The sequence below is a fragment of the Varanus komodoensis genome, unplaced genomic scaffold (genome assembly GCF_004798865.1).
Source record: "Varanus komodoensis strain SLA01 unplaced genomic scaffold, ASM479886v1 scaffold34_1, whole genome shotgun sequence".
Classification (NCBI taxonomy): Eukaryota; Metazoa; Chordata; class Lepidosauria; order Squamata; family Varanidae; genus Varanus; species Varanus komodoensis.
Window position 1 is genome coordinate 6,388,560 of NW_025335854.1, and position 27,200 is coordinate 6,415,759.

A 27,200-nucleotide genomic window follows, 5' to 3' on the forward strand; every position below is an offset into this window, starting at 1 on the left:
GGACATCAGGAAAAGCTTCCTCACTGTCAGAGCAATGCGACACTGGAGCCAGCTGCCTGGAGAGGTGGGGGGGCTCTCCCACACTGGAGCCATGGAAGAAGAACCTGGGCAGCCCTCCGAGTGGGGTGGGGTGACGTGGTGTCCTGCAACAGCAGGGGGTGGACCTGATGGCCTTCATGGCCCCTTCCAACTCTACTCTTCTATGGTTTCATGATTCTGTTGCCTCTAATAACACTGGCCAGGCACTCCTGGTGATGCAAATACTAAACTGGCCGGCTGTCCAGGGGTTCTGTCTCTTTATGTTCTTGGTGGCATTTGGCCAGGACTTTCTTTAATCACCCATTAAGCATATGGTTAATTTGCTGTCCTCAAAGGACACCCAATCACAGTGTGCTGGTCTTCTGTTTGGTCTTTTGCACATCCATCCCTCATGGGGACCAAGTACGTTGCCATTTTTGCCTTCCTTGCCTACATGGCAATGTTAAACTGCGTTTTAAAAATATTTGTTGGTTTAAAAGATTTATACCCTGCTTCCACTGGAAAGAACTTCAAGGCAGCTTACAGCAGATGTAATAAAGGAACACACAGGCAAATGTATCCAACCTGTGAGCCCCTAACCGTATGCCCACTAGATGAGGCCAAACTCCAGTGTTTGCACCAGTCCTCTTCTTAAGAGAAACAGAGTCCCTGCCTTTGGGATGGGCCAGAAAAGCAAGAGGACACAGTGGCCTGCCTAAACTCATAATTTGCTCTTGGTTTAAAAGGAAATCCTGGGAGTGGGAAACCTCTAAACAAAAATCATTTCCTCCTTCCAGGATTCCTTCAAAGAAGTCATAATGGTTACAGTGGTCAACTGGAACCAACATAAAATTGGAGTGACGATGCACCCAGAAGCAAAAATAAACAGGATTTTAAAAAATTTAATCATTGACAGTAGTACAATGTAGAGCTTGGAGGAGCCATTTTCAGAAGTAAACAAAGGACAGGGCCATCATAGCAGTGCCCTTTACTGACATTTCTTAATGCTCTTTCTCAGGTTGAAAGGCCCGTTCTGGTTATGCAAGCAAGCATCTTGCTTGTCAAAGAATGACCAGATTTCTTGCCTCACAGATGAGGAACCTTGTCATGACCCGGAAGGAACTTAATTTCTGATACCCTGCATTGCCTAATCAGTAGCCCCGCTTGCGTGTCCACAGTGTGGGACCTCTCCCACAATCAAAGCAATTTGAATCTTGGCACACAGCCAGTGAGGCTGCCTCCAGCTAGCCAGAGGTACGTATGTGGTGGCCATGTGTACAGAGTACAGAAAGCCAATCATCTGCAGTGACTTGGTCAAAACTGGCCTTGCTCTTGCTTATCTCACGGTGCAAAGGAAAGTCACAGTGCAAGGAATCTGCGCAGGGCTCTGGATAACACTAGCAGGGCCTCAGGCCCCCATAGAGTGCAATAAGCTTCTAGCTCATCTCTCACCTAAAAGAACATGGCTGTAAAATCCCAGCCATTACTCTTTGGAATCCGTCAGCACTGGATCTGCCATGTTCCTTGACTTTTCCACTTCTTCATGAAGAGCACATTTGGCCGCAACATAAAAAAATGGACCAGAAGATCTTTCAACTGACACCATCAGGGAACCGAGGAGTAAACTCAGGGATAACAATGGACAAAGACTTATGAACCACAACAGAGAGAGCAGCTTTGCTTATGCCCAATAATAATCTTCCAAAAATATAGGAAGAAAGTTAGGCTGAAAAGCACATGGTCTTCAATGTGGATATACTAATGTTCTTAGCATGGGCAACAAACTGCAGTGCTAGAGATATGATAGCACTCTTCAAGCACTTGAAAAATTGTCACACAGAGGAGGGCAGGATCTCTTCTTGATCTTCCCAGAGTGCAGGACATGAGCTCAAGCTGCAAGAAACCAGATTCTGGCTGCTTGAGCAATGCGACAATGGAACCATTGGCCTAGGAAGGTCATGGGCTCTCCCACACTGGAGGCATCCAAGACGCAGCTGGAGAGCCACCTGTTACGGATGTTTTAACTCGGAGGCCTGCGATATGCAGAGGATCGGACCCTTCCAGTTTACTATCCTATGGTTCTGTGATTCTTTAGAATTCTCTTAGCAAGAACTCAAACAAGTATGTGAGAGCTGAAAACTTAAATGCATGAAAGAGGTTGTATTTCTTGTTATAGTCTACCGATATAAGCAGACCGATCCCTGCTTTTCACATGCCTCTGTTTAGAAGGGTTTGCACGTTCCTGAAGTGGAACAAGCCACACAAATTCGATTTGTCCCCCGGTCCATCCAAGCAGTGCAATGCTGGAAGACAGAATTCATATAAAATTGTTACTTCCCTTCCAGGAGCAGAGAAATCGCAAGTTTCTGTTTCCCTGTTTGTGGGCAATCTTCCACGCACTCACTGTTCCAAGGGTGTCCTGACGTGGATGACCTGCATGCATTTGCCCAATTGAGCCTGCAGTCTCTTTGCATCCCCTTCCAATTGGCTTGGATTATAAAGAGATAAATAGAGGAGGCAGCATTCAAGTCATCTGAAAATGCCTCTGAGCAGCGAGTCAAATCTTCAAGTAATTCCCTAAAATGCTTCAAGATTTCATCTGGACTTATTTCTGCTTCCGAATCACAGCAGAAATTCCTGGTGTCTACCACAACAAGAGAAGTTCTACAAAGGCATGGAAACTAAACATTTCAGTTCAAGCCAGCAGCCTATTTAGGGTGTTGTTTTGTGGTTTTTCCCCCCTCTCTTCTCCGTTTCCCAAAAAGCAGCAAGCAACTAACAGCAGTTTGAAAGAGAGAAACAAGGGCTTCCGGGGTTCTTGCAATAACACATCTCTTGGGTGCATCTTTTCTAGCTAGTCATGAAGGCAGAGCTGGAAAGATGCTCTCAATATTATTTTGCTTTTCTTCTCAATTAAATACTCTATGAAAATGCTGTATTTTTATTTTTAATTCTATATATCCTTTGTATGCATATGTGTATGAATAGTGAGCTCATTACCCATGTATGAATTTATGCATGGCCAAAAAGCACACCCCACACACAAGAAAATCGGATCAGCCGGGTTAAGGGAATTTCACCTTTTGCAAATGTACAAAATCTTTAGGAACATTCTTTAGGGACACCAAAACAGCCCAATGGAGACTGAGCAGACAGAATGCGGAGTACCTCTTTGGGGAAAATGTTGTACCAGCAAAGCTGTGGGGTGGGTGGAGTGGAGTGGAGTGGAGTTCCTGGGAAAAGGCCAAGCATGGTTGCGGGTCCTACTTGCGGATCTTCACTTGCATGTGTACATTCCTAAAATTAGGGCGGCCAAGTCTCTTGAAAACTAGGGTTTTAGCCTACTTCCAAAGGGCTCCCAGAGAGGAAGGGAACTCTTGGAGTCTTCCTTTTCCTGCTTGGCTTGTGAGTCGCTAGTCTCCGTTTCCGGTCTCCTGCATCTCCTGCAGCCAGGCACGACACTGTGCCACGGCTCTCTGCCTCTGCTACTCAGTTCCTACACTCCACTCAGAAAACCCTGCACTCTTACAGTAATATATGTTAAGATGATGGCTGTCAACCAATTACAAACTTTTAACATGATTAAGCACCTGCTTTTTAACTAATTACACCATTAATGAATCAATTCAATTTAAATATCAATATGGGTGCATTTTTAGCGACTGAAGGCAGTGCAAGACAATTTGCAATTTAACAAAAGACACTGTTGCCATGCAAGGCTATCTTAAGTGCAAAATTAGCAGAGATGTGACAGATTTGCAATCAGATCTCTTAACAATGCTTTGGTCTAAAAAGAGAGCAGTAGATCCTACATGCAACCTGCATGTTTGGAGAGGAATTTTTAAGCCCCTTACACCCAAGCCATTTTCTCAGTCTAAGCACCACTGCCCAGCCCTCCTGGAGCAGCTTTTAATACATGGGTAGAAAAGGGAATTGCACCTGCAGAAATCCCACCTTCTGCAAATCTACCTTTCTAGGGACCCTACCTGTCTTCCCCAATTATGTAATCCTGGTCTTGGGAAACATTTCAGCATTTGATAAAGTAGAAGCTTTGCTGACAGCCTGATGAACCAGCACGTTAATATAGGGATTCAGTGGGAGACTAGAGATTTCCCAAGTCCAGAGTTGTAATTGGGGTTGGCCACTTTTTTACTGGCCCTGCTTATTGCCTTTTAATAATAGCCTGCAAGGCAAAAATGACACGAAGATTTCCCCATCATTTGTTATGTCCATGCCAGGAAAACTTTACCTCCTGCATTTCTGTTTGAAATGGAGCGCCTTGGAAAGAAAGCTATCAAAATTTCCAGAAAAGATGCAGAAGTTCCTCTGACGTGGGGCACAATCCAACAGGGCGCTTCTGTCCCAGCAGATTTCCTTCCACAAGTGAGACCAACTGAGACCTTCCTTCCTTCCACTTCTTTCCACAAGTGAGACCAATGCTTCCACCAGGGAGAGTTAGAGTTTCCCAGCATGCTTAGAGGTAAGCAGCAGCATTCACTTTTGGAAGGAGACCCATGGCTGTTCTTCCTTCGGGTGAGCCCTGCGGACCTGCCTCTTTCCAGAAGCAAGGATCTGCGCTTGTTTTGGGTAGTCCTGGAAGCACAAAAGTCCCACAGAGCAAGAAGTGGGGGGAACTTGTGCAGTGGAGTTGGAGGGGCACAAGAGAAGTGGTAGGACATAAGCGCCCCACTGGATTCAGCCCATTTTCTCCATGTCCTGTAATCCATTCCTTCACTCCTACTGGAGGTAGTGAATGGCACACCCCACAGAATGCAAGAAGGAAAGGAAAGGGCGAGGCTCAAGGCGGAAGTGGGTGAGAGGGTCTTACGCTCTGCAGCAGTGAATGGGAAGAATACATGTCCCAGTGGTTCTGGACTGGGCCACTACTAAAGACACAAGAACAGGGCTGCCATCTCACAACCCAGGCCCGGGAGGAGTAAAACTGCATTTTGCCATGACCTTCCCACTGGTCCTTCCCTGGCTTCCCCCCATTCCTCTCATTCGTCTGCCATCTCCAGCAAGACACCAGCTTTGCCATCCAGGGGGAGGCTGAGAGCCAGCCCAATGGAAGAGCATTCAATGGACATCCAAGGTGGGCCCTGCCATTACGCAGAGCAAGGCAGCCTCGTGGTGACCCATGCTAGGGGATGTGGAGGAAGCCATGGTGGCGGCTCCCCAACACCGCTTAGCTGTTTCCCGAAGCTGCTTCCTGAGCAAAGCCGCCCTGTGGCCCATTGCCAGTGTTGCGATATGATTCACTGCCCATCTTTCAGCCACTGCAGATGGAGCTGGACAGCACCACCTTTTCTCAATCAGTTGGGCCAGCCTTAGCACATGTTCTGGTTCTGCAGGGCAGCAGGCAAAGGACCTGGCAGCTCGGCGCACAGCGCAAGAAGCCAGAGCCCCACCTCCATGCATCCTCTTGCCCCACCCCCGTGTTCCCCCCCCCCCCAGGGTTCCCTGCCAGACCAGCCTTCAGCCCCACACAAGCCTCCCTCTGACGAGGCCCTCTCCCCTGGCCTGGCTGTTCGCACAGGACGGCCAGGGAAATCCTAAGAGGGCTGCCTCTCCTTGAGTCATCCCCATTTGCTGAACATGTTTCCCTCCATGGGATATTTGACTCGTTTCCTTAGCAACAACACTCATTCCAGCCAGCACTGCAACACACCTGTCCTTTGCTCATTTCCTTCCCAGTGACGAAGAGGACGAGAGGCTGGCAGTGGGAGGAAGCACAGTTAAGGCTGTTGGTCCCTTTGTTTGGGACTACCGGATTGGAAGGGTGGTGCAGAAGGAGGCGGCCGAACAGTCACAGGCCCCTTGGGCCGAGTGAAGCAGCTCCTCCTGGGGCGTCCGGGAAGGGCAGAAGATGGTTACGTCATTCTTATTGCATTTTTACAGGCAGCAATGGGGAGAGGTCTTGGTGGAATGCGGTCTGTGCCCAAATAATTTGGCTAGCTTTGGGTAGTAAGCCTTTGGGGGGGGGGGTCACCGTTTGATGCTCTGCCTCAGGCAGCAAAATGCCTTGGCCAGGTCCACATAATTGGCAGGCCAGAAGCGATGGGGAGATTGCTGCCTTTCAGCCTGGTGCAGCAGATGCGCCTCAGAGGCCCAATTCCCCCCAGGGAGGCAAAGCCGTCTTTGGGCAGCTCCAATGCAGACTGCAGTGGGAGCCAAAGGATGGAATTGTTATTGTCATTGTTACTGTTAGTAATAATTTCATTTCCATACTGCCCATAGCTGACGCTGTCTAGGCAATTCACAAGCAAGTATAAAAACAACACCCTGCTTTGCAATCTATATCTCTATCCAACAAAGAACATCAACATGTCCCGGAGAAGAATTCTCACCCAGCCGTCTCCCTGGCAAGCAGGTCTTTTTAATGAAAGACCACCGTGGGCCCCCACATGGTGTTTGAAATAATACCCCCTGCACAAGGGAAGCACAAGGTGCTTGTTTATCCACTGCAGTTTTTATTCCGCACCTGAGAGGAGTCCACCATGATGCTCCATAGAGGGACACTTTAGGGGAGGCGGTTCAGCACTTTGGACAGCTCCCTTCAAGCTCCAAGTCAACCCTCAGGTAGGAACCACCAACGTCCCCCGCCAAGATGCAGGTTCACCACTCCCGCGAGAACTAGTCCGAACTCTCATGCAACTCGGGGAGACCAAGCAGCTATGGCTCCTCTCACTCGTTGCCTTCCCCATCCCCGTGGCTTGAACCCTCCCCAGACGTTCCGCTCAGGACACATGCAGGGTTGCCTTCCATGTCAGAAAGGGCAGGGGGAGGGACCGAAAGCAGCCTTCAGGCAGAGCTGTGGGTGCCACACAGCCATGTGGCAAGACTCGCAGAGGCAGGCGTCCCGTGCCCGGGACAGCCCATGGCCCCTGCAGGAGTGCCGGTGGGCTGCATTCAGCTCAGTGGCCACGTGCTGGGCATTGCCTGCCCAAGGACCTCGCCGTGGCCGTGGTGATGAGGCAGGGGAAGAAATAAAGAAGTGACTGCCGAAGAGCGGTCCGGAAGAGCCGCTGTGGCTAATACAGTGACGCTTGTCCAGGTGGATTCATGGTCCCGGTCGCGCAAGTTTGCAATATACCCCAAGCGGCTGTCAGAGGCATTGATTACCTCCCAGCTCTGGCAAAGGCGATGCAGTGCTTAATTTGATTCCACTGTTTCAGCATCCCCATCTGTGTTTTTTTTTTTTTTTTAATTAAGTGATGCACACACAAGTAAGATTGTGCAAGCCCCCTCATCAGCATCAGCTTCAGGACGGAGCTAAAATATATACAGACACACACACTCCAGATTTGGTTAATACAGGATGGGGAGGCCAGGAAAGTCATCCTCAGGATCTGCAACAAAGTGTTTCATCACCTGTTCTTGCTGCAGATCAAGCTCCTGTTCAAGGCAGAGAGAAAGCGGAAAGTCGCTGGCCCTGCTTTAAAGTCTCAGAAGTGCTTTGCAGAGCATCTTTAGGCAGAGAAAAGCCCTGCCTCTCCCAGCCTTCCCCAGCTCGTCGTGTTGGGTCTTGCCCTGTGTGCCCTGGCATGGGGTTTGCCTTTAGATGATGATTCTGTCCCTTCTTCCTTAGGGGTGAGCCTCACTGAAATCGATGGAAGTAGAGATACTCTGTTCCGAAGTATTGATGCTAACATGTACAAGAGCCAGTGGGGCAGCCCTGTGATATTCCCATGGTGTCCCTGGGCAACCGAAGCGAAGAAAAAACTAAGATGAGGCAAGTATCTGAAATGCAAATGATGAACAAAAAGAGAAAATGGTCCTTTCTTAACCTGAGAAGGGTGCCTCCATCGCTGCTACTCCCTGCCAACTGACCTTGATGAAGGTGACCAGGGGTTTCTGGTAACAGGTCAGGCAGAGATGAGGTTAAATTAGGACCTTCTTGTGTGTATATCACCCTCACCCACTCACGCAACCCCCCTGAGGCTTCTAAAACTTCCTCGGAAATCCCAGTTCATTTGTGGTGAGGGGCTTCCCCCAGGCCAGAGACTGGAAGAAGCAAGAGCCACAGCAGGGCGGTGTGGGCACATGGCTTGGTCTTCCTCAGCACCATCCACCCCAGGGTTACTCAGCAGGAGGTCGCTCTGGGTTCAGTGGAACCGACTCTTAAGGGAGGTGGCTCCCAGGTTTGAGGCCTCCCACCTCAGCAGTGTCCTCACTAGGCAAATGGATGCCATTTTTATTAGCCACAATGCCCCCCCGATGTAGTGCTATTCCCAGGGCATTGTGGGAAATAAAAATGGTGGCCCTTGGTGGAAGCATTGCCAGCTGTAACAGACTCTTAATGGAGCCCGTTCTCTATGAATTTATTTAGGGTTGTGATGGTGAAGAGGAAGTAAAGCAGATCAGCTCTGCTTTGGCTTGCAGGCATCAATACTATCAAAATATTTAAGTTATCCATAAGTCAGCACCTTGGAAAAGCACTTAGGAAATACTAAGCTAGATCAGCTTCATTTTTTCCAAAATTTAGTTTCCTCGTGGCCCACAGACAGCATTTTCCTGGCAACGACACAGATTGGTGGATCATTGAGTAGGTTTTTGAGTTCATGACTTGCTTCACTTTTGGGGTCAGGTCAGGTCATGGTGTCCTTTCCGAATCAAAGTACAAGAGCATGTACCAGGTTAGAACCCAGAATGAATTAAGTGAACTCCTAGCTCCCTGCGCCTTTCAAAATCGGCTTCTCCACACACAGGGTTTATTCCACTGCTTTAACTGAGACTTCCTCTCAACTTTCACTGCAGGAAGAAAAGTGCATCCTTTACACAGAATTCCTCTGGGAGTGGGAAGGATATTTCTCTGCCATTCTATATATTCTGTGAACCAGGCCCAAGATGGCAGGAGAACAGAATCGGGACTCCATGCAAGGCTTTTGTTCCTGTTTGAATTTTCATAACTTACTTATTTTTTTATTTATATCCTGCCTTTTTCCTACGAAGGGCTCAAGGCAGCTTACATCATTCTCCTCCTCCATCTTATCCCCACAACAACAACCCTGTGAGGTAGGTTGGGTTGAGAGTCTGTGACTGGCCCACAGTCACCCAGTTGGCTCCATGGCCGAGCGGGGACTCGAACCCGGATCCTCTGAGTCCCACTCCCATGCTCAAACCACTACACCACACTGGCTGTCCAGTGGCCTTCCTGGCTCCAAACATGCCATAAAAATGACTGGGAAACATGGCCCAGGAAGCAGGGGGAAGGGTCGGAAAAGGTTCTGCAAAATGCATGAGTGAAGGATTATGGGTGCACAATGCACGCTTTGTACAGCAAAGTCCATCGTCCTTGGTTTGGGGCTGCAGCACACCTGGAGCTGCCTTCTGCAGGGACATAATGTGGGGAGAGGGAACGGCTGGGAAATTCACCACCACTTTCTCTCCCGTTTCAGCTGTGCGGCAACCAGGTCGCTCTTCACCAGCTTGCCTTTGACGGCCAAAATAAGGTCTTAAAACCTGGCTTGAGAGCACTCGGGGAGCTTGTGAGGGGAGACACTTCTATAGCCTGCTTCACACATGACGACAACCCTGGGTTGCCACGTGTAAACCCTGTATAAAGTCTGGATTGTTGTGGCTGAAGCGGGGCAAGCAAGTGTGTTGGTTCTCAACATTGGATCACTTTCACCAGGTGGAAGGAAAAACTTCAGGGATGCCCCTGGGCTGTTGATCCTGACTTGCCACTGCGTATTCCAAGTTGCTAGGGACAGGCAACTCTGAGCAGGTATGCCGTGATCAAAGCGTCAGCATGCCCCTGGATCCCAGTGGTTGCAGACCGTGAAGCATGCCTGCGTGTGCAAGCCCAGAGAAGCTGCTGTTACAATCCTGTCCTGCGTACAAATTCCCAGGGGCAGATGGTTTGCCACTGTGGACAGAACAGTGGATTAGCTGGACCTTGGTCGGATGCAGCAGGAACTCTTCCGTGTTCCAACTGAGAGAGAGAAATTGGAAACCAAAGTTGGAAACACGATGAAGAAGCAATTCTATGCCTGATCATTCTGGGAGAAAACTCACTTCTTAATGAGTTCAGAGATAAGGACTTCAAAAAATAGGAGCTGTAAAAAATAGAGAGACTCTGCCCAAATCCAGAATTACAATACTTTCAGCACTGAATTTAGAATTCTGGTCCTTTCAGATCTGTTTTTGTGTGGGCTGCACAGAATCTGCCTAAATGAATTTTGGGCTTGCTTATTATGCCACTGATATATATCCCTTGGCCTGGAAAGGAGTTTGCAAGTTGCATCTTGCACAACACAAGGCTTCTCCTTCCCCTGCTACATATGGCGGCAGAGGCAGCGCTAAATGCCTAAAAAGATCCAGAGCTCCGGCTGGAACACGCACTTGCATATCCCCATTTCTATGCATTCTGAAGTCTCTGTGTATGTGCCCATTTGAACGGCCCCATTCCGCAATGTTTGTCAAAGGAAGACAGGGACAGGGGAGGCGAGCATTTGAGTTCAAGGTAAAAAAAGTAAAACTAAGAAGCTAAGGCAGACAGATTCACGGGGGCTGCAGGAGGTGAAACAGAGGCAAAAATCAGACCATCCGGTGGACCGGCTGCAACAGAAATCTTCAGGGCCTCTGTCCCTTTATTGTGGCAGGAGCCTACGGGTAGCGAGGTGGTGGGGCAAAGGGGCTCCAAGAGATTGCTGCTCCAAATGAGAGATTTGGGGAGCAACCCTAGTGAGCCACACCCTAAAAGCAGGAGGACTCAATGGCGCACGAAGCAGATTTTCTCCTTTCTAGCAGCCCTCTGGATGGATTTGCTAGGTGCTGGATTCCAGACAATTCCCCTGGGACAGCCAAAGCAATCCTGACTCAGAGAACCAGCCTGTCCTTTCAGGCTTTCTAAAAGGCCATATTCTCCCTTCTGAGCCTTTCCGTACCCCGAGGTCTTCTGGGCAGGTCCTTCTCTCAGTCCCACCACCTTCACATTAATGCTTAGTGGGAATGCCAGGAATGGCCTCCTCGTTGGTTGCCCCGAGGCTCTTGAAATCCCTCTCCTGGGAGGTTCAATGGGTACCTAGCTAGGCTAATACTTTTCTGTCCCAGCAGGGCTTAGGGGATTGTCTGCTCTCATGAGACTGCTTTAGACAAGCTCTGTTCTATATATCTGTAGTGTTTTAATTTGGGAATTTCTGTAATTTTATTATTCTACTAATTTCATTATAATTTAAACATTTGAATATTTCTGTCTACAAACTTCCTTGAATCTCAATTCTGGGAACAGGCAGAAAACAACAACAACCATGTTGCCTACACCAACTGCTGGTTCGGACAAATTTTGGGAGGGCAGGACAGAATGAGACAAAGGTAAAGAAATTGTACCAACCACATGCTCAGCTACACATTGAAACAGAAAGAAGCAAATTTTCTGACGCTCCACTGGATCCGATCAGGCATGTACCTTTTGCCAAAACAAAGCACTAGCCATCTAGCACTCCAGAACCTTGTTCTGCCAAGAGGCAGTGATGATTTGAGTTATCAGCTGGCCAACAAATGGTGAATGGATGCTCCCTAGAAGCTGCAATCTGGAGTGTTCTCACACATGGGATGGTATCTGGGTCCTGGATAGTCATTCTCCCTGCCTTATATGAAGAACAAGCAAGGTTCTTTGGCACAAATGAAGAACTGAAGACCCCAGACAAAATAAAAGTGGCATAGAAAGTACGAAGCTAGTCACTGCATAAACCAGGAGTGGGGAGCATATGGCCTTCCAGGTGGGGTGCCCAAAAGCTCCCATCGGCTGTAGCCAGCGCAGCTAATGATGAGTGGTGGTGGTGATGGGAGCTGTAGGCAAAACATCTGGAGGGCCTCACGTTCGTTTGTTTGTTTGTTCATTTATTTATTTATTTATTTGGCGTTTTTATATGCCATCCCAGTCGCATAAGCCTCGGGATGGCTTCCAACATTGAAAATATACAATCAATCAATCAATCGCACATATAAATATATAAAATACAAAAAGGGCGACTTATTTTATATTGTTACTTATTTTATTTTATATTGTTACTTATTCTATATTGTTATTTTTTATATTGTTATTTTTTTGTATTTTAACTTTATGTTGTGAGCCGCCCTGAGGCTTCGGCGAATGGGGCGGCATAGAAATGTTTTAATTAATAAATAAATAAAATCTGGAATTCATCCTGGCTATAAAAGTAAAAACCAATAAATAACATTAATGATTATTAAAATATTGTTTGAATAAAAAGGTCTTGGCCTGGCGCCGAAAAACAAAAAACGACAGTGCCAGGCGGACCTCTCTGGGGAGGGCGTTCCATAGGTGGGGCGCCACCGCAGAGAAGGCCCTCCTCTGGGTACTCACCCTCCTGATACCTTTTACAGGGGGTTCCCGGAGGAGGGATCAAGGGGCGGGAGGGCAAATATGGATGCAGGCGTTCCTTTAGGTATCCTGGTCCCAAGCTGTTAAGGACTTTATAGGTGATAACCAGCACCTTGAATTGAGCCTGGACTTCGATGGGAAGCCAGTGAAGCTGGCAGAGGACTGGGGTTATATGAGAATAATGCCCAGTCCCCGTCAGCAACCTGGCTGCTCTAATTTGCACCATCTGAAGTATCCGGACTGTCTTCAAGGGCAGCCCCACGTAGAGCGTGTTACAGAAGTCTAATCAGGAAGTTGCCAACCCCGGTATAAAGTGTTCCATCCCTTGAGAACATAACCCTCGCTGGCTTTGCCCAGACCAAGTCTTAATTTCTGTTTTCAGCAGGGGCCAGCCAGCCAAGAAAGTCAAAGGCAAGGCACAGAGAACACGGCTTTCCCTGGATATCATCCACAGCCATATCCAGTGTTTGGAAGGATACAGCTTCTCAGCTGTCATGGGATGGCTTATAGCCACTGAGAGATCTAGTCTTTCTCCATTCATCCAATCCTGTATAAAGAGTCATTCAAGCTGATAAGCATCCACACATCTTGTGGCAGTGAATTCCATCAGATAATTATAGACTTCTATTCATCAGTGCTTAGTCTATTACCAATTATCCTCACGGGGTGGCCTTGAATTCTAGCATTATGAGGGTATAGGGGAGTCCTAAAGTGGTCAATTCCTCTTGTGAATTAAGGCAAGGACAGTCTTTTTCTCCATTTGACAGAGAAATACATTTACTTATCCTGCCTCAGAACAAGACACTAAATAATGATCTAAGCACTCTTAGATTTTTATTTTTATTTTGCAATCAAGCCCATGTCAGGCTGAACGCCACCTTGTTGCTTGGAGAATTTAGTTCCTTCTGGGATTTTTCTTTCTCCAAAGAGCAGCATCCTACTCACTTGCATTTTCACTGGGAAGTGGGAAATGTAACTTGCAAATCCCGTATCATCAAAGTCACTCTGCCATGTGCATACATAACACAGACCTTGAGGAAACGCATATCCATATGTATTGGGCGGCTCCATTAGAATATATGAGCAATATGCCAAACTCCCTGGCGTTTTCCTGAGTTCACACTGCTGCCTCCTTGCTTCTCCCTGTTCTGATGACAGTCCTTTAGGCCCTGGGTTTGCTAATAGGAGGAATAATAGAAAACTTCTTTCTTAAAAAATTTTGGCCCATAACCTGAAATGGCTAAACCTCACTGAATACCCTCGTTGGTGCAAGTCGGTTAACATAGCGGCTGCCTCTCAACGCTCCATTTTTTAAGGCTGGATTTTTAATATGAAGTGGGATATAATTGCTTTATTAAAGAAAAATAGAAAATCCATTTCTGTGACATCCTCAGCTGCACAGAATTGCTTTTGTAGCCCTGTTGTCTGGGTCAGATAGAAAAGGCACGGCTAATTAAATCCTATTTTTGAAAGCTTGTTTTAGGACAATTGCGAATGTTGGCAATTGCGCGTTGCTAGTTTTCAAAGCACGGGGCTCTCTTTTAAGCATCCATTTATGCCAGTGGTTTTAAACTGCTGTGAAGTACTTGGAACGGTCACGACGAGGTGAGAAAAGAAACCTACACAAAGGCAGTCCCACGGACAGCGCCGGGGGCCAAAGCAAGCCTGGTTGGGCACTCGCAAGGAGCCTGCATCCCAGCAGGACTGGCGGACAGGACGCCTCCTCCTCCCTGACTGCCAGGCACCAAAGTGCGGGGGGCCACAAGACAGTGCGCAGGGGTACAAGGACCATGCAGCGAGGACCTTGAGGAGGCAGCCTGACCGAGCATCATTTGCTCAAATGCCCCCCAAAACCCGGAGCCGGCCCTGAATGTGGGTCTCACGCTTTGCACCTGGCCGCATGCATCTGCCTGTTTCTGTCTCTACTGGAATTGAGCGGCTACTCTATGTTGTAAGCCGCCCCGAGGCTTCGGCGAATGGGGCGGCATAAAAATGTTTTAATAAATAAATAAATAATAAATAAATTGCTTTGGCTTTGTCTAAAAAACCGGACATGGATAACTAGCAGCTCAGAAAGACCTTTCTGCCCGTTTTTCACTGGAAAAGGTGTTCTGTTTTCCAATTCTTCATTAAATAAAAATCAAACCATGTGATTCCCCCTCCTTTGCCTTATCAGGGTTTTTTTAAACTTTGGTTGCCATGACAATTGGATGCAACTTGGCATTGCCATGGCAACCGCTGCCTCTGTTTCAATTCACCATCTGACAGGGCTCCTCTCCCTCCCTTTCTCCCTCGTTCTCCAGAGCTGTCAAAAAGATGGACCCACCATCAAACCTACTCTCAAAGAAAGCTTCAAATCTAATGAATGAAAGGCAAAAGTAACAGCACTGTGTGAGAATGACAGAAACACTGCAATATGCTAGAGACAAATGGTCCGAGATAGTTTTTTTGTTTTGTTTTGCTTTGTTTTACCAGCATGAATCTTAAAAATCACATCGCAAGTTGCATACCAATGCCAATTAAGGATTGTTATTGTATTCATGTGCTGCAGAAAGATGCTGTGCATTGACACATTCTGTAAAAACTTAGGACTTAACCACCAGGAAGTTCCCTGGCACATGCCCCGAATGGGCAGTGCACCAGAGAGCAGGCGTGACACGGGAAATTCAAGGGTACTATATTTCTTCCATAATCAAATGGATGGTCCAGCTTGAAGGCTACAGGGAGACCTCTGATGAGTCAGGAGCTCTCATCTAACCTCCTTGCCTGAGGAAAAAGGAGAAAGGATTTGTATACACACACACGAACACACTTCTTGGTGGGAACGCGAGGTATACATGGCATGAAACACTAGTGATGTTGGTTCTAGCAAGAGATGATCACAGAGGAACTGTTCAGAAAGTATTATGAGGAAGAGAAACTTCTGTGGGGAATTGGCAGCCTTTGGAGAGGTAATGGAACAAAACTGGTCCAAATTATGTTGTTGAACAGCAAGCCAGCTTCTCCTTCCAAGCCTGGCTGGAATCTTCTCAGGGCCAAGTCAGTCTTCACACATGAATCTCCTCCTTTTCACAGGCCTTGTCCTACTCTAATGCATGGCAGTACCCACATGGTGCCACAATAAATCTGACTGGTCCATGGGATGCTCCAGAAGATGAGCTGATGCCTTGCTGCACCACCTGAGACTCCATGGGGTAGTGGCAAATTTTCAGGCACAGCTCTTCATCCTAACAGAGTTGTCATCGTGCTTCCAAGGAAAACCCAAAAACACAGGCAGCTGCCTTGTTCCATATGAACTGATCAAGTCTAGCACTTTCCATCTCCACCAAAATCAGTTTTTTATACAGTTATTGGCCATCATTTCCCATTTAACACCAACCCACCACTCCCCAAATACTTTGCATTGCAACCGGGATAGCTCACAGCAATATATTGTTGCTGAGAAAAGTCATTTTCTGACTCAGCTAGTGTAAGCTGAGGAGGAACAGGAGGTCTGAAGGTGGAGGGGGGGGGGCTGCATCTTGAAAGCCAAAAAGCATGGGCCAGCTTCCCCCCAGCCATGGCTCCCACTACACCACCGCCGATCCTCCCCTGCATCAGCGACCCACTTGGCTACATCACACCCGGTTAAGAGTCTTGAATGGGCAATGCACTTCCACAATCATTTCTCTAAGCAACACTTCTGCATCCAAACTAGTGATTAACTGCTGTCGGAGGAGGCACCAAGGCTCCAATCATACACGGGTTTAGACAGCAAAAAGTCCTACGACACCCAGGCTGGCAGGGGAATGCTGGGAATGGTAGGAATTTTCCTGCTTGCGCATGCATGCAATGGGAAGGGTAAATTTCTAATCAAGCATGATGGAGACGCTTCCTCCCAGGTCCCACAAGCAGCCCTTCTGGACGTTCCATACATGAGGCTGGGTTCATTGCACAATGACCAGCCATTGCCTTGAATGGGAGACCTGTGCAGCAGAGGTGTGACAGAGCCAGTAGATAATGCCCAGGCACACCACAGGGCATCGAGACGGAGGACCAGCAGGTGGCTTCCGTAGCAACCTACGGGCATTCTCTGCTGTGCCTATGGGGGGGAATGGATCATGCCCTTCCTTTTTCCCCCAGAGAACATGGAGGTTGTCAGGATCTGAATCATATGACGCTGGGATCCATACAGCTGAATCAGCATTTTTCTGCCTCCAGCGGCCCTCATGGACCAGGTTCAGACAACACGACAAACCATGGTGGCATTTCACCGTGGCTGATGTTTTCCTAACCCTGTAGTGGGTAAGTCACCATGGTCAGTTTGGTCTTTAGGAACCATGATAAGAAACAGCCATTTGCTCTATGGTTGCTCCATGCCACCATGGTTTGCCATGTTGTCCGAACTCGGAGAGTTCTTTCTCGGTCCTGGTAGGCAACTGCCCCAGCTGGGGAGATCATTCTTCTGACATGGTTCCTGGGGACCGAGGGACGCCAAGGACATGCCACGCCCTTTGGTGCATGCAGAGCTGGGGTGGAGCCATAACGGAGGCAGGTCAGTGTCTGTGGAATGGCCATGCCTTCTCTTCACACACAGCAAGACCCTCCTTCCCATACCTGGCTGAAGGGGTACGACAGCAGAACAAGATTCTAGATTGGACACCTGCAGCAACACCTTCTAAATTGCCACCTACAGCAACGACTCTTGCACCTCTCTCCTCTTTAAATATATTTCCCAGAGTCCCCTGGAAAGAGTGGCCACTTCAGCAGCCTCTCTAGCCATCCAGCCCCTATCATTCTTCTGTGTCTAGTAACAGATATGCAGACCAATGAGGAAGAAGCAGGTGCTATAAGGAGGGAGCGATGCAGCTTGGGACTGAATTTCAGGCACAGTGGCTGATGGGATACATGCCAACAATGGGAGGACTGAGCTGGGAGGATGGAAACCACAACAACATAGAAACCATTTGATCTTCTGTCTGGTCGCTCATGGTAAAAAAAATTGCAAATCGTAGTGACCACACAGGGTCGCTTGCCATGTTGCATGAACTGGGTCATTGTTATTTTGTTGGGTTCACTTACATAATCTCTCCAGAGGAACTCTGAAGGATTTGGCCTATCAGTGCATACCGCATAATCTTGGCAAGAGTCAACCTTGTCAATACATAATTCGCTCAAGTATCCGGAGTTCTCCGTGTGGCCTTTATCAGGCCAGAACATTTGTTTTTGGTCTCCTGTTGCGGTCAAATATGATTAATAGAAGCTGAATCGAGCAGATATTGATGGGTTGTCCTTCCCTTCTTGCAGCCTAACCAAATTGTAACTTTCCAAGTCACCATGAGAATGAAATCAAAGTGGAAAGGCTGCTGCTGAGCTGATAAGGAACAACAACGGAGAAAACAGAAGGGTGAAGGTCTCTGGGCTTGGATCCGATTAATACTCCGCGACAATGTATTACTTTTTTTAAAAACTAAGATGCTTTCATAGCAATAGAAGAAATTAATGTAACTTGTTCCACAAGAGCAGCAAAAAGAGCAACCGACCTGTATGTTGCTAAATCTGGCTTTCGGACTCAAAATGCCCAGGGATCGGTTTGCTCCCCAGGAAACAAACAAAAGCAAAAAACAACAACCCCACACCATTGTCTCGTATTTCCAACCCGTGTATCACCCTCTATTTACACTGGGAAGCAAAACAGCCTAGGCTGCCGGTATAATTACACATTTACCCAGCAGAGATGCAGAACTGAATCACCACCTTCTAGTTATTTTTATCCTGATTACCTAGTCAACTGGATTTAGATGAAGCAACCCAACCCTTTCTCCACCACTGTGGTCCCCAGTTGATTTCCTTCTAGGTCATCCACATAAGGACTTGTTTGTGCTATTGGCAGAAGGAAGTGGCAAAGCTTTTGCTAGATTACCCAACCCGAGGCTGCAAATGGCAGGTCAGTGCGCCACACCACCACCACCACCCCCATCCCTGCCCGTAAAAAGCTTCTGACAAGGCAGCAAATGAGCCTGTCATGACGAAGGGCCTGCCCTCGTCTTCTCCCTGACATGTATTCCTAGCTAATAACATGTTGGGCCATTCGTGCCAGAAAATAGCTCACCAAAATGTATTTTGTAAGCCCTCCAAAGACTGTGGTATTGGACGGCCTATAAAAACTTTAAATGAATGAATAAATAAAATGTTTTATGATCTGTACATAGTTCGCCAAAAACTTTGCCATTCGCTTTTGCTGATTGCAGAAAGTCGCCTTCGTAAAATGAGTACCATTTAAAATAGCAGACGCCTTCCAGACTGAAGCTCCGTCTGGGATCAGAATTCCACTTCTACATATAAGTTTGATTTGAGCAATTGGGATGAGGCGGAGGTTCAAATTTCTTGCATGCCTCAAGCGGCACACGATTTGTTGAGAGGTGGTTCAAAGATAGTAAAACTGATTGTCCCAATGTACAATTACAAAAGAGAAAATAAGTAGGCATCGCTACGTTATCCGATAATAGTATGCAATTATAGTGCCCCTTCATTAGAAGAACATTGGTAAAGTTAGCGCTGTCCTAAGGCGTTCCATTTCCTGCTTTGGCGGGGTGACGTGATGGATGAGCAGGGTGCACCGCGCACGCCAGCAAGAGAAGACCCCTTGATGGCAGGGTGTTGGAAGGGCCCTGCTCTTTTGTTCACTTGCAGGGGGATGAGTCGGGAAGGCCGTTTGACTGCCGTGGCCCCGGGCAGCAAACGATGCCAAGGGCTTGGCCACCCCCTGTGATGTGCCATGACATAATGCGAGAGCACGATTCTAGATCCAGTGCAACCCCCCATGATGGCAGATCTTGCCCCCTCTTTAAATCTCTCCCCACTCCAACCCCAGAGCAAGTGAGCCATCCTGGGCAGTCATCAGATTTGGCTACTTCACGTTACTGGCTGGACTGAGAGCCAGTGTGGTGTTGTGGTTAAGAGCACAGGACTGGGACTCAGGCGACCGGGTTCGAGTCCCCACTCAGCCATGGGGCCCACTGGGTCACAGACTCTCAGCCCAACCTACCTCACAGGGTTGTTGCTGTTGTGACCATCAGATTGAGAAGAGGAGGAGGAGAACGATGCATGCTGCCTGGAGTTCCTTGTAAGGAAGAAGGTGGGATATAAATATAATAAACAAACAAACAAATAAAATACCTAGTCAGCTGGCGTCAAGGACCAATCACAGCCCAACAAGCTCTATAAAGCCCCAGCCTCAGACTTTCTGCTAAGCTTGGACAATTCCCCTCTTGCTTAGTCAAGCTGCTGGGCCCACCCTGCAGACTTCCGGACCCTCGAGCCCTCCCTGCCCTTTCTTTGCTAGCTTTGCCCCTGATCTGCCCTGGGCCAAGAGCACCCGGCTTCTAGTTCCTTGCATGGCCAGCCAGTACCACCAGCAGACCCGGTCACCTGTTCCCTTTCCTTGCCCACTCCCTCTGGACTCCCTCAGTCTGCGACTGACCAATAAGCAATAGAGCAACTGCAGAATTGGTCAGAAGCTGCCAACTAATAAAAGCCAGGGGATTCTTGAAGGTTTCCTGGTTCATGAGCTCCCTGTAAAAGAGGGGGTGGATACCTGCCCCATGAATGTACATGACGAGGCAGAAATTAGAGCTCCGTCCCTTTTAATTGAGACACGGTGTGACATTTGAGCAGAGAATGAAGGGTTCTGTGGACAAGAGGCGTAAGGCGGCCAGACTCTCCTAGTTCATTAGGGATTCTTAGGGGGTGCCTGACAAACCACTTCCTCTCACTGCTTAATTCTAAGTTTTGAAATATCAGCAGAGACGTTTTAATGCTTCAGCTGGTTTGTGGAAATGACGCTTTCCGCAGGGGTCATCTTCGGTCAGGTAAAGCAGACGGAGTGTTGGAACCCGACCAAATAAATCCTTGCTGACCATAAAGCTTACTGGATGATTTGCACCCAGAGACCACGGAGATGTATCAACATCACTCATCTTGGCTCCTCTCAGACTAATGTCAGCACCAGCCCACCAGCAGCTGGGAGGAAAAGCAGACCATCCGGGGCCAAGAGGAAAGGAATACAGGAATCCTCTAAGGTGCATGGGGCTTCTTACGTCCCATATCTGCATCCCACCCTTTTTCCTTTCAAGAAACTCAAGGCAACTTGCATCCTCCTCCTCCTCGCAATCTTACCCTCACGACAACAATCCTGTGAGGCAGACTGGGCTAAGAGTCAGTTCTCTATCTTTATTGGGCGGATGGCTTAGAGCCACCATCACATGTTCAGCACTGCAGTGTGGCAGACTCTTCTCGCTGTTGCATTTTTAGCTTTCCAGTCTTCCCATGTCCTGAGCTGCAGTTCCACCAGTTGAGCTCAAGTAGTTTGACCTGGAGAACCGCAACCGCATGTCTTCAGTCCGGGTGTGACAGCCCATAATCTCAGCCTGCCCCCAAGCCACAGGGTGAAGTGTTTATCACTCGACATCTCATGTTCTGCACGTGTGTGCAAGCATCTCCAGCTCTGGCTCTTGGTTAGCAGGGATGGGAAAGTCTTGCAGGAGAAGAGCTAGGGGACAGTGGAAGTAGGTCGGAGCACAATAGAAGACACTGGCCATGTGTGTCTGCTGCAGAGGTTGTCCAACCGTGAGGCCAGATGTGTAGGGGAGTGGATTTTGGGTGCCACTGAGAGTGGCAACCAAGCACAGCTCATCCACGGGGCGCCACCCATGAGAAATCTCTGCTGGATCTCTCAGAGGTACCATATGCCAGAAGACATTTATTAAGAGGCATCATTTGGATCTCCTGCCTTGTGCAACTTAATGTCTTGAGCTGACCATGGTACACAGCTTCTGGCGTGGTGTTATTGGGAAGAATTAGAATAATAGCTTTCAGTACTTACCAGAAGGTAAAGAAAATGGATTGCTATTAATAAAACGGAGAAGTAACAAATCCCTCCAATAATGTACAAACTGAAGATGACTAATACCTTGGCAATTCTTGGCAATGAAACACATTAAGCTAATAAATGGTAGACACCCAAAAAGAGCTGCATGGATGATTCTTTTTGGCAAGAGAATGCCTTCTGCATATGTCTGCTGAGACACTTCATGGAGCCAGGACACAGAGACAAGCAGCCTTTTGGAAGGAAAAGTGGATCCTTGATTTCACCTACATCCCGGGGAGCAGCTTTGGCTATATTGCACCATCTTAGAAATGACTCCTGTTCATGATGACTTCTTTATCCTCAGAAGAGCCCACTCCCGCTGGCAGGACATTCTGGGGGTACAATCATGGTGCAGGAAAGAAATTCCAGCCACTGGGGCTACTTTTCTTTTTTTGAAGTTTCACTTGGACCATGAAACTTCATTTCCACACACAGACACGCACTAAGAAAATAAGCAGAGTCTGGCTGGATGAGGCCAAGGGTCCAATGACTCAAGGTTGGTGTTCCACCAGTTCCCCACCAGGAGGCTCACAGTCTGCACCCAAAGGCAAAATCTTTCCTATTGTTTTCCCTCTCCCTTGACCTCCCACCATTGGGAAATCTGTGGGGCACTGCCTCTCAACACATTTCATTTAACTATCCTGGCTAAAGACACTGATAATTTTGTTTCCAGGGCATTCGAGTGTTAAACTGTCAGATTAATCAGGAAGACTGTCCAGGAATGCTTGGAACAAGACTTGTTTCTTTCGTGAAGTTTACTTTGATGGTGACAGACATTCTGGACCTGCGTGTGATGATCTTCAATAGGAACCTTCAAGGCTATGATTCAGAGAAGCGCAAAGGATCTGAGAACAATGACATGTATAAGGATGCATTCATTAAGCCACCAGTTTTAACCGTTAAGTTCACTGGCTTCTTTGCAACAGACGTGAATGCACAAGACCCGGCAATACAACAAGGGACTCATTATTTTCAGCTGACCGTTGTGGCCTGCTAAAGCCTGAAGGCACCTGAGGGACTTAGTGCTGGCCCAGGCCCTGCCACTGGCTCTTCTTCCGTGGGAGGATGTCACCTGCATGGCGAAGCGGGGAATGTAGCCTTCCTGACAAGAAGGGAACTTGGACCAAAGTGGCCCTTCGCTCTTGCTCAGGCCCTTTCAGTGCAATGGAGCTCCTGTGGGAGACCGAAATCTGCAATGCAAGTTGCTAGTTCAGTGCACAGCTATAAGGAGATACTTTGCTTCGGTACTATGCTGCATGCTCTGAGAAAGCCACCGCTTCCTGCAAAAACCGTGCCTGGACAGGCAGATTGTCAGTTCATGCTGGCAGTGGCATCCGCCAAGGGAGAAGACTCATTCTCTTGGAGGCCACACAGAGAGGGGGTGAGGGCTAGCCAAAGCGGTGGTGTGGGCTGCCGCTTGGCCATTCCAGACATATTCAGCTGCCCCCTACCACGGTTCTTTAATATGCTGCCTGCCCATCAAGGACATGGTGTTCTGCATCTTTTCCTGGGCTGCTGTGTTCTCACATAAAGGCCAGTGTTGCTGCATCGGCAGGCAAAGCTTAGCAAACAAATACATTGACAGCACTCTAACTTGTCGGATCCTATCGTTCTTCCAAGGAATGGACGGGAGTGGCCACGCTGTTCCCAGGTGGGCTGCATGAATGCACCGGCAGTGCGATAGATACAGGGAGAGAGAAGCTCTGCAGGGGTCACTGGAGTATTTTACGGGTCACGGAACAATCCCATGGAAAAGCAGATCAAGTTCCATTAGGGTTCGAAAACTTCGCTGGCTACCACAGCTGTGGATCAAGGGCTACATCGCCATTGGTCGGGGCCACAATGTGGCTGTGGGTGACCACACCTGAAGCCAGGCAGCCGGATGCTCTGAACAAGAGTTCAAAGGTGGGTGAGAATGTGAAGCTGAACCGGGAGACAGCTAAGCACTGTCTTAAGCAGGCTGAAGTGTCTTAAGCACTAGGCAAAAACAGATGGCCAGGATCCTAGCACTCACAGCAGGACTGGCCAATCCAGCTTTCATGTTGCCAGCCAGTTATGGGAGCACAATCTGTTGGCCAAAGAGGGCCCCAAGACCTTGGTCACACAATCGCCAGGTAACTCATTTGGATAACTCCCAGATCAAGAGGTCTGGGGATGGGCTGAGATGGTGGTGCACCCGCTGCCTCCGGAGCAGATGCAGTCCCCAGATACTCAATGCCGCTATACTGACTTTTCTTGCACTTCTCCTGATAAGGCGTGTAGAGCATGAGAAGGCATGTTCTACCAACCACGTTCTGAAAATATGAAGTCCCTCCAGCAAGGCTCTGCAGTTGCTCCAAGATGCAACTCCTGCTTCAGCCTTGTTTCTCCTAATCTTGCCACATGGGCTTTGTGGTGCCTACGTATTATTGGACGGATAGGTTAAAAAGGGTCACCTGAACCTTAAAGCACTCTGTAGAACAACGTATTCCCACTCTTTCCCAATAATGAATCAGGAAATTCTTGGGTGTTCTGTTTTCAGGTCATGAGAAAGTGGCTAAGAGAAGCTGATGCCAGAAAACTGTGTGGGCAAAATGAGAAGGTATGTCATTCTCGTGAGAACAAATGAGCATCTCTCAGCACTTCTGAAAATGTCAGTTTCTGAATTTCTGCACATTTGGGTGTCGCACTTCAGCAGAACCAAGAGACAGGGCTCTGGGTGGGGCTATGAAGGCGAAGGCGCTCCTTACGGCGAAAGGGCTGAAGGCCCCTTTGAGATCTCTGACGGAAAGGAAACAGTGAACCACAGAGCAGGGCGATCAAGCCAGCCCTTGCTCCAAATACTGCCAGGGCCCCCATCCCAGTCATGCTTCAACTGCACCTCTTTTGCTCTCTCCTTTGCGAGTGTGCCTGCTAGTCACTCCCGAAGGAGAAATCAAGACCCGCGCTTGGGAAACCGTTGTGGCAGAGGTGCAACCTGTTTCCCACCATGGACACCGGGTGGTCCAGTCCCTATTGCCAGAGGTGTGCAATGCACCTCTGTTGGCACCGTGGATAGAGGCACACCGCAGCAAGTCCTTCCTGGGCGCCGGCCCCCTTCCCTTAGAAAAACAGAAAGAGAACTTCCTGAGCCAAGGGGCCAGCACAGGCGTGTGGCTCCAGGGGGCCGCACAGAGCCCTGACACCAGACACACACCCTTACTCTAGCCGTTCTTATCTGGAATGTCATTCAGTCACTTCTCAGCTCTCGGTGCATCATCAGTAAGCCAAATCAGAAATCCCACACCGCACATAAATGCACTTTCGCAATGTGGGAAGAGACCCGGCCTTTTAATCCCCCCCCCCCACCCATGTGTACAAAAAGGAGGGTGACACTGTGAAAGGAGAGCAGCTAAGCAAGGGCCAAAGCATCCAGTGGAATTGGCTAAAGAATCCGGAGCATGAAGAGATGCCCAGGAGCTGTCCATGGTACTGGATAAAGAGCAGTCCTTGGAGAGCTGAGCTAGGCCCAGCCCCTCTTGGGCAGCTCAGGGGGCCCCCCTCCCCTGTAGCAGCCCAGGTGGTCCCTGTTGATCAGGATTGCCAAAACAGGAAAACAGCAGCACAAAAGCAGGGAGAACTTGTGGGTGTGGGCGAGCTGGAGGCTGTTAAGGACAACTGCCCTATGCATTTGTGCCCTTGTACCTCAGATTCCCCCCCAAAAAGGGGGGTGGGCCTTGATGAGTATGGGGTGACAAATCAGCTAATGGCGATGCTGTCCATCACCTGGGCAGTGCGTGCTGCCACAGCCTGATTAATTCACAGGTGCCTTCCTTGGATTCCGATCTTGGGGGTCCTGTTTTCCAATTCCTCGCAGTCTTTCAGTAGCGAAAGAAAACCTGGCCTCTTTCTCCAGGTTATAGGGAGTGGAATTGTCTTGCTTCTGCCTTCCCTCAGGTGTCTTGGACTACAACTCCAGCTGCCACCAACCAGTTAGCTCACTGGCCATGCTGGATGGGACAGGTAGGACTTGTAGTCCAACACACCTGGAGGGAGCTAGGTTGGAAAGGATTGCCGCACCAGCAGCATGGCACACACACTTGATCTTGTTTATCACCTGGAAGCCAGGATGGCAACGGAGCTTCTCTACAAGGCAAGCATGGCATGTTGGTGTGAACACTGCATTCATAGGCAGCCTAAAAAGGAATGTTGTGTGTAAAGGAGAAAGGGATGGTTTTTTCCCCAGCAAGGAAGAAAAGAACAGGGTTCTAGTTTGCTGCCCAAAATGTAAGCATAAAGGAGCTGTTTATGCAGAAAGAATCCAAAATGTGTTCTGCCCACATCTCGATTTTAGTGAAATACAAAGCGATCCTTCCAACTAGACCAACTTCCACTGATATAAAAGGATGCCTTCCCTCACCAGCTGAATAGTTCTGTGTGATCTGAAAGCTTGTATGCTTTTGCACAGCACCAAAGCAGATCCAGTGGAAAGCACTGCAGTGGCCCCTTTATGTTGTGTTTGCTGCCAAAGGACCTGTAATGTGTCGATATGTTGTTAGGGCATTTACTGGAGCAGGTAATAAGGGCAAGCCCTAGGAAATTGTTCCAAATTAATGACGGGAGTTCCGAGGCTGCGGGGAGCTTGGCTTTTGGACGGACGACTGGTTAGGCGGGGACCAAGTTCCCCTTTGCTCGGCCGTCCCTCCCCCAGCTGAGCATGCCCTCAGCTGCTGGAGAACTTGTCTTCTCCAGAGTTGGCCCGATCTGTTGCATTCTAGTCCAGAGCCGCTCAGCCAACAAGCGGGGCTTTGGCCACCTGGAAAGGAAAGGGCCGAGCCTGCCTGCTCACTGCAGCCCAGCCGATGCGAGGCGCGGGGGCCAAGTGAAGAGATGACCGCTAAGACAGTGGGAAGACTGCAAAGCAAGGCTAGACAGATGGCGGGGAACAGAGAGGGGGCAGCCTGCGCTCGGCGGTGCTCTCCCCATGTGGCCCAGCCGCAGAACGGAAGGGGGGACAGCGCTTACCTTTGCCCGCTTGGCTGGTCCCGGCAGGACCATTCGTGACCAAGCATGTCACCAGCAGCCGGAAAGGGGCACGGAGGGACGAGCAGAAAGGATATGGCCAGTCGATCAGCTTCTTGGCGTATTTCCTGACAATGTTATCCTCCCCAAAGATGAAGAGGGATCTGTTGACTGTGAAGCAGTTCTGGCGGACAGGGATGGGGTTGTACAGGGCCATCGTCCTGGCCCTCTGGGCTTTGGTCTGCTTGTACGCTCCCGGGGTTCCCCCCGAAGGGGCAGCGGCGCCCTGGCGGGCCCGGTTCTGCTCGGGGGCTGCGTCGCTGGATCCCAGCCTGCCTGCCATCGCCTCGCCAAAGCGAGCCATCCTGGAAGGAAAAGAGAGAGAGGTGATCCAGCGGAGCCCCGCTCCGCCACGGAGCGAGCAGCAGTCGAGGTGTGTGTGCAGGGGCGCGGGGGCGGCGTTCCCAGGAGAGCCCCCCTCGCCTCTCTCTCTCTCTCTCGCGGCGACGCTTCCCAAGCCGACTCTCCGTTCCTCCCTGTGGAAGCAGCGCTTAGCAGCCGGATGGGCGAGCTTCTCCGCGCAAAACGTACGGCATTGTCCAAAACAGGAGCAGTGGTCATGGACCGAGCCCACCAACGGATCAGCCGAGCGAGCGAGCGAAAGGCATGGCGAAATTTTCCGAACAGTCAGTTTTCTCCTAAAAGGAGGCAGCCTGGGGAGGGGGAGCCCGGATTCTGCCCCCTTTTACGTGGAGCTCTCCGCACCGAGGTTGGGCTTTAAATCAGACGCGTTCGCCTCGCCTCCCCCCTGCTTCCTCCTCCTCCTCCTCCTGGCTTTGTTTGGAGGCAAGAACCAAATTCATAATCATAATTAGGGGTCTCCCCCACGCCACCGCCTTCTCTGGACCCCCACAAAGGCTCCCATCTAAAGGCACCCGAGGCGGT

At 49.2% G+C, this 27,200-nt stretch overlaps 1 protein-coding gene across 1 annotated transcript in view; it reads right to left on the bottom strand.

The window, feature by feature from the left end:
- Nucleotides 1–26,620, bottom strand: part of CACNA1E (calcium voltage-gated channel subunit alpha1 E) — a 228,082-nt gene extending 201,462 nt beyond the window's left edge. The window contains 1 exon segment of the mRNA XM_044439166.1: nt 26,354–26,620. Coding sequence (XP_044295101.1) covers nt 26,354–26,619 — 266 coding nt within the window. The 5' untranslated portion in view covers nt 26,620.
- Nucleotides 26,621–27,200: the final 580 nt, after the last annotated feature.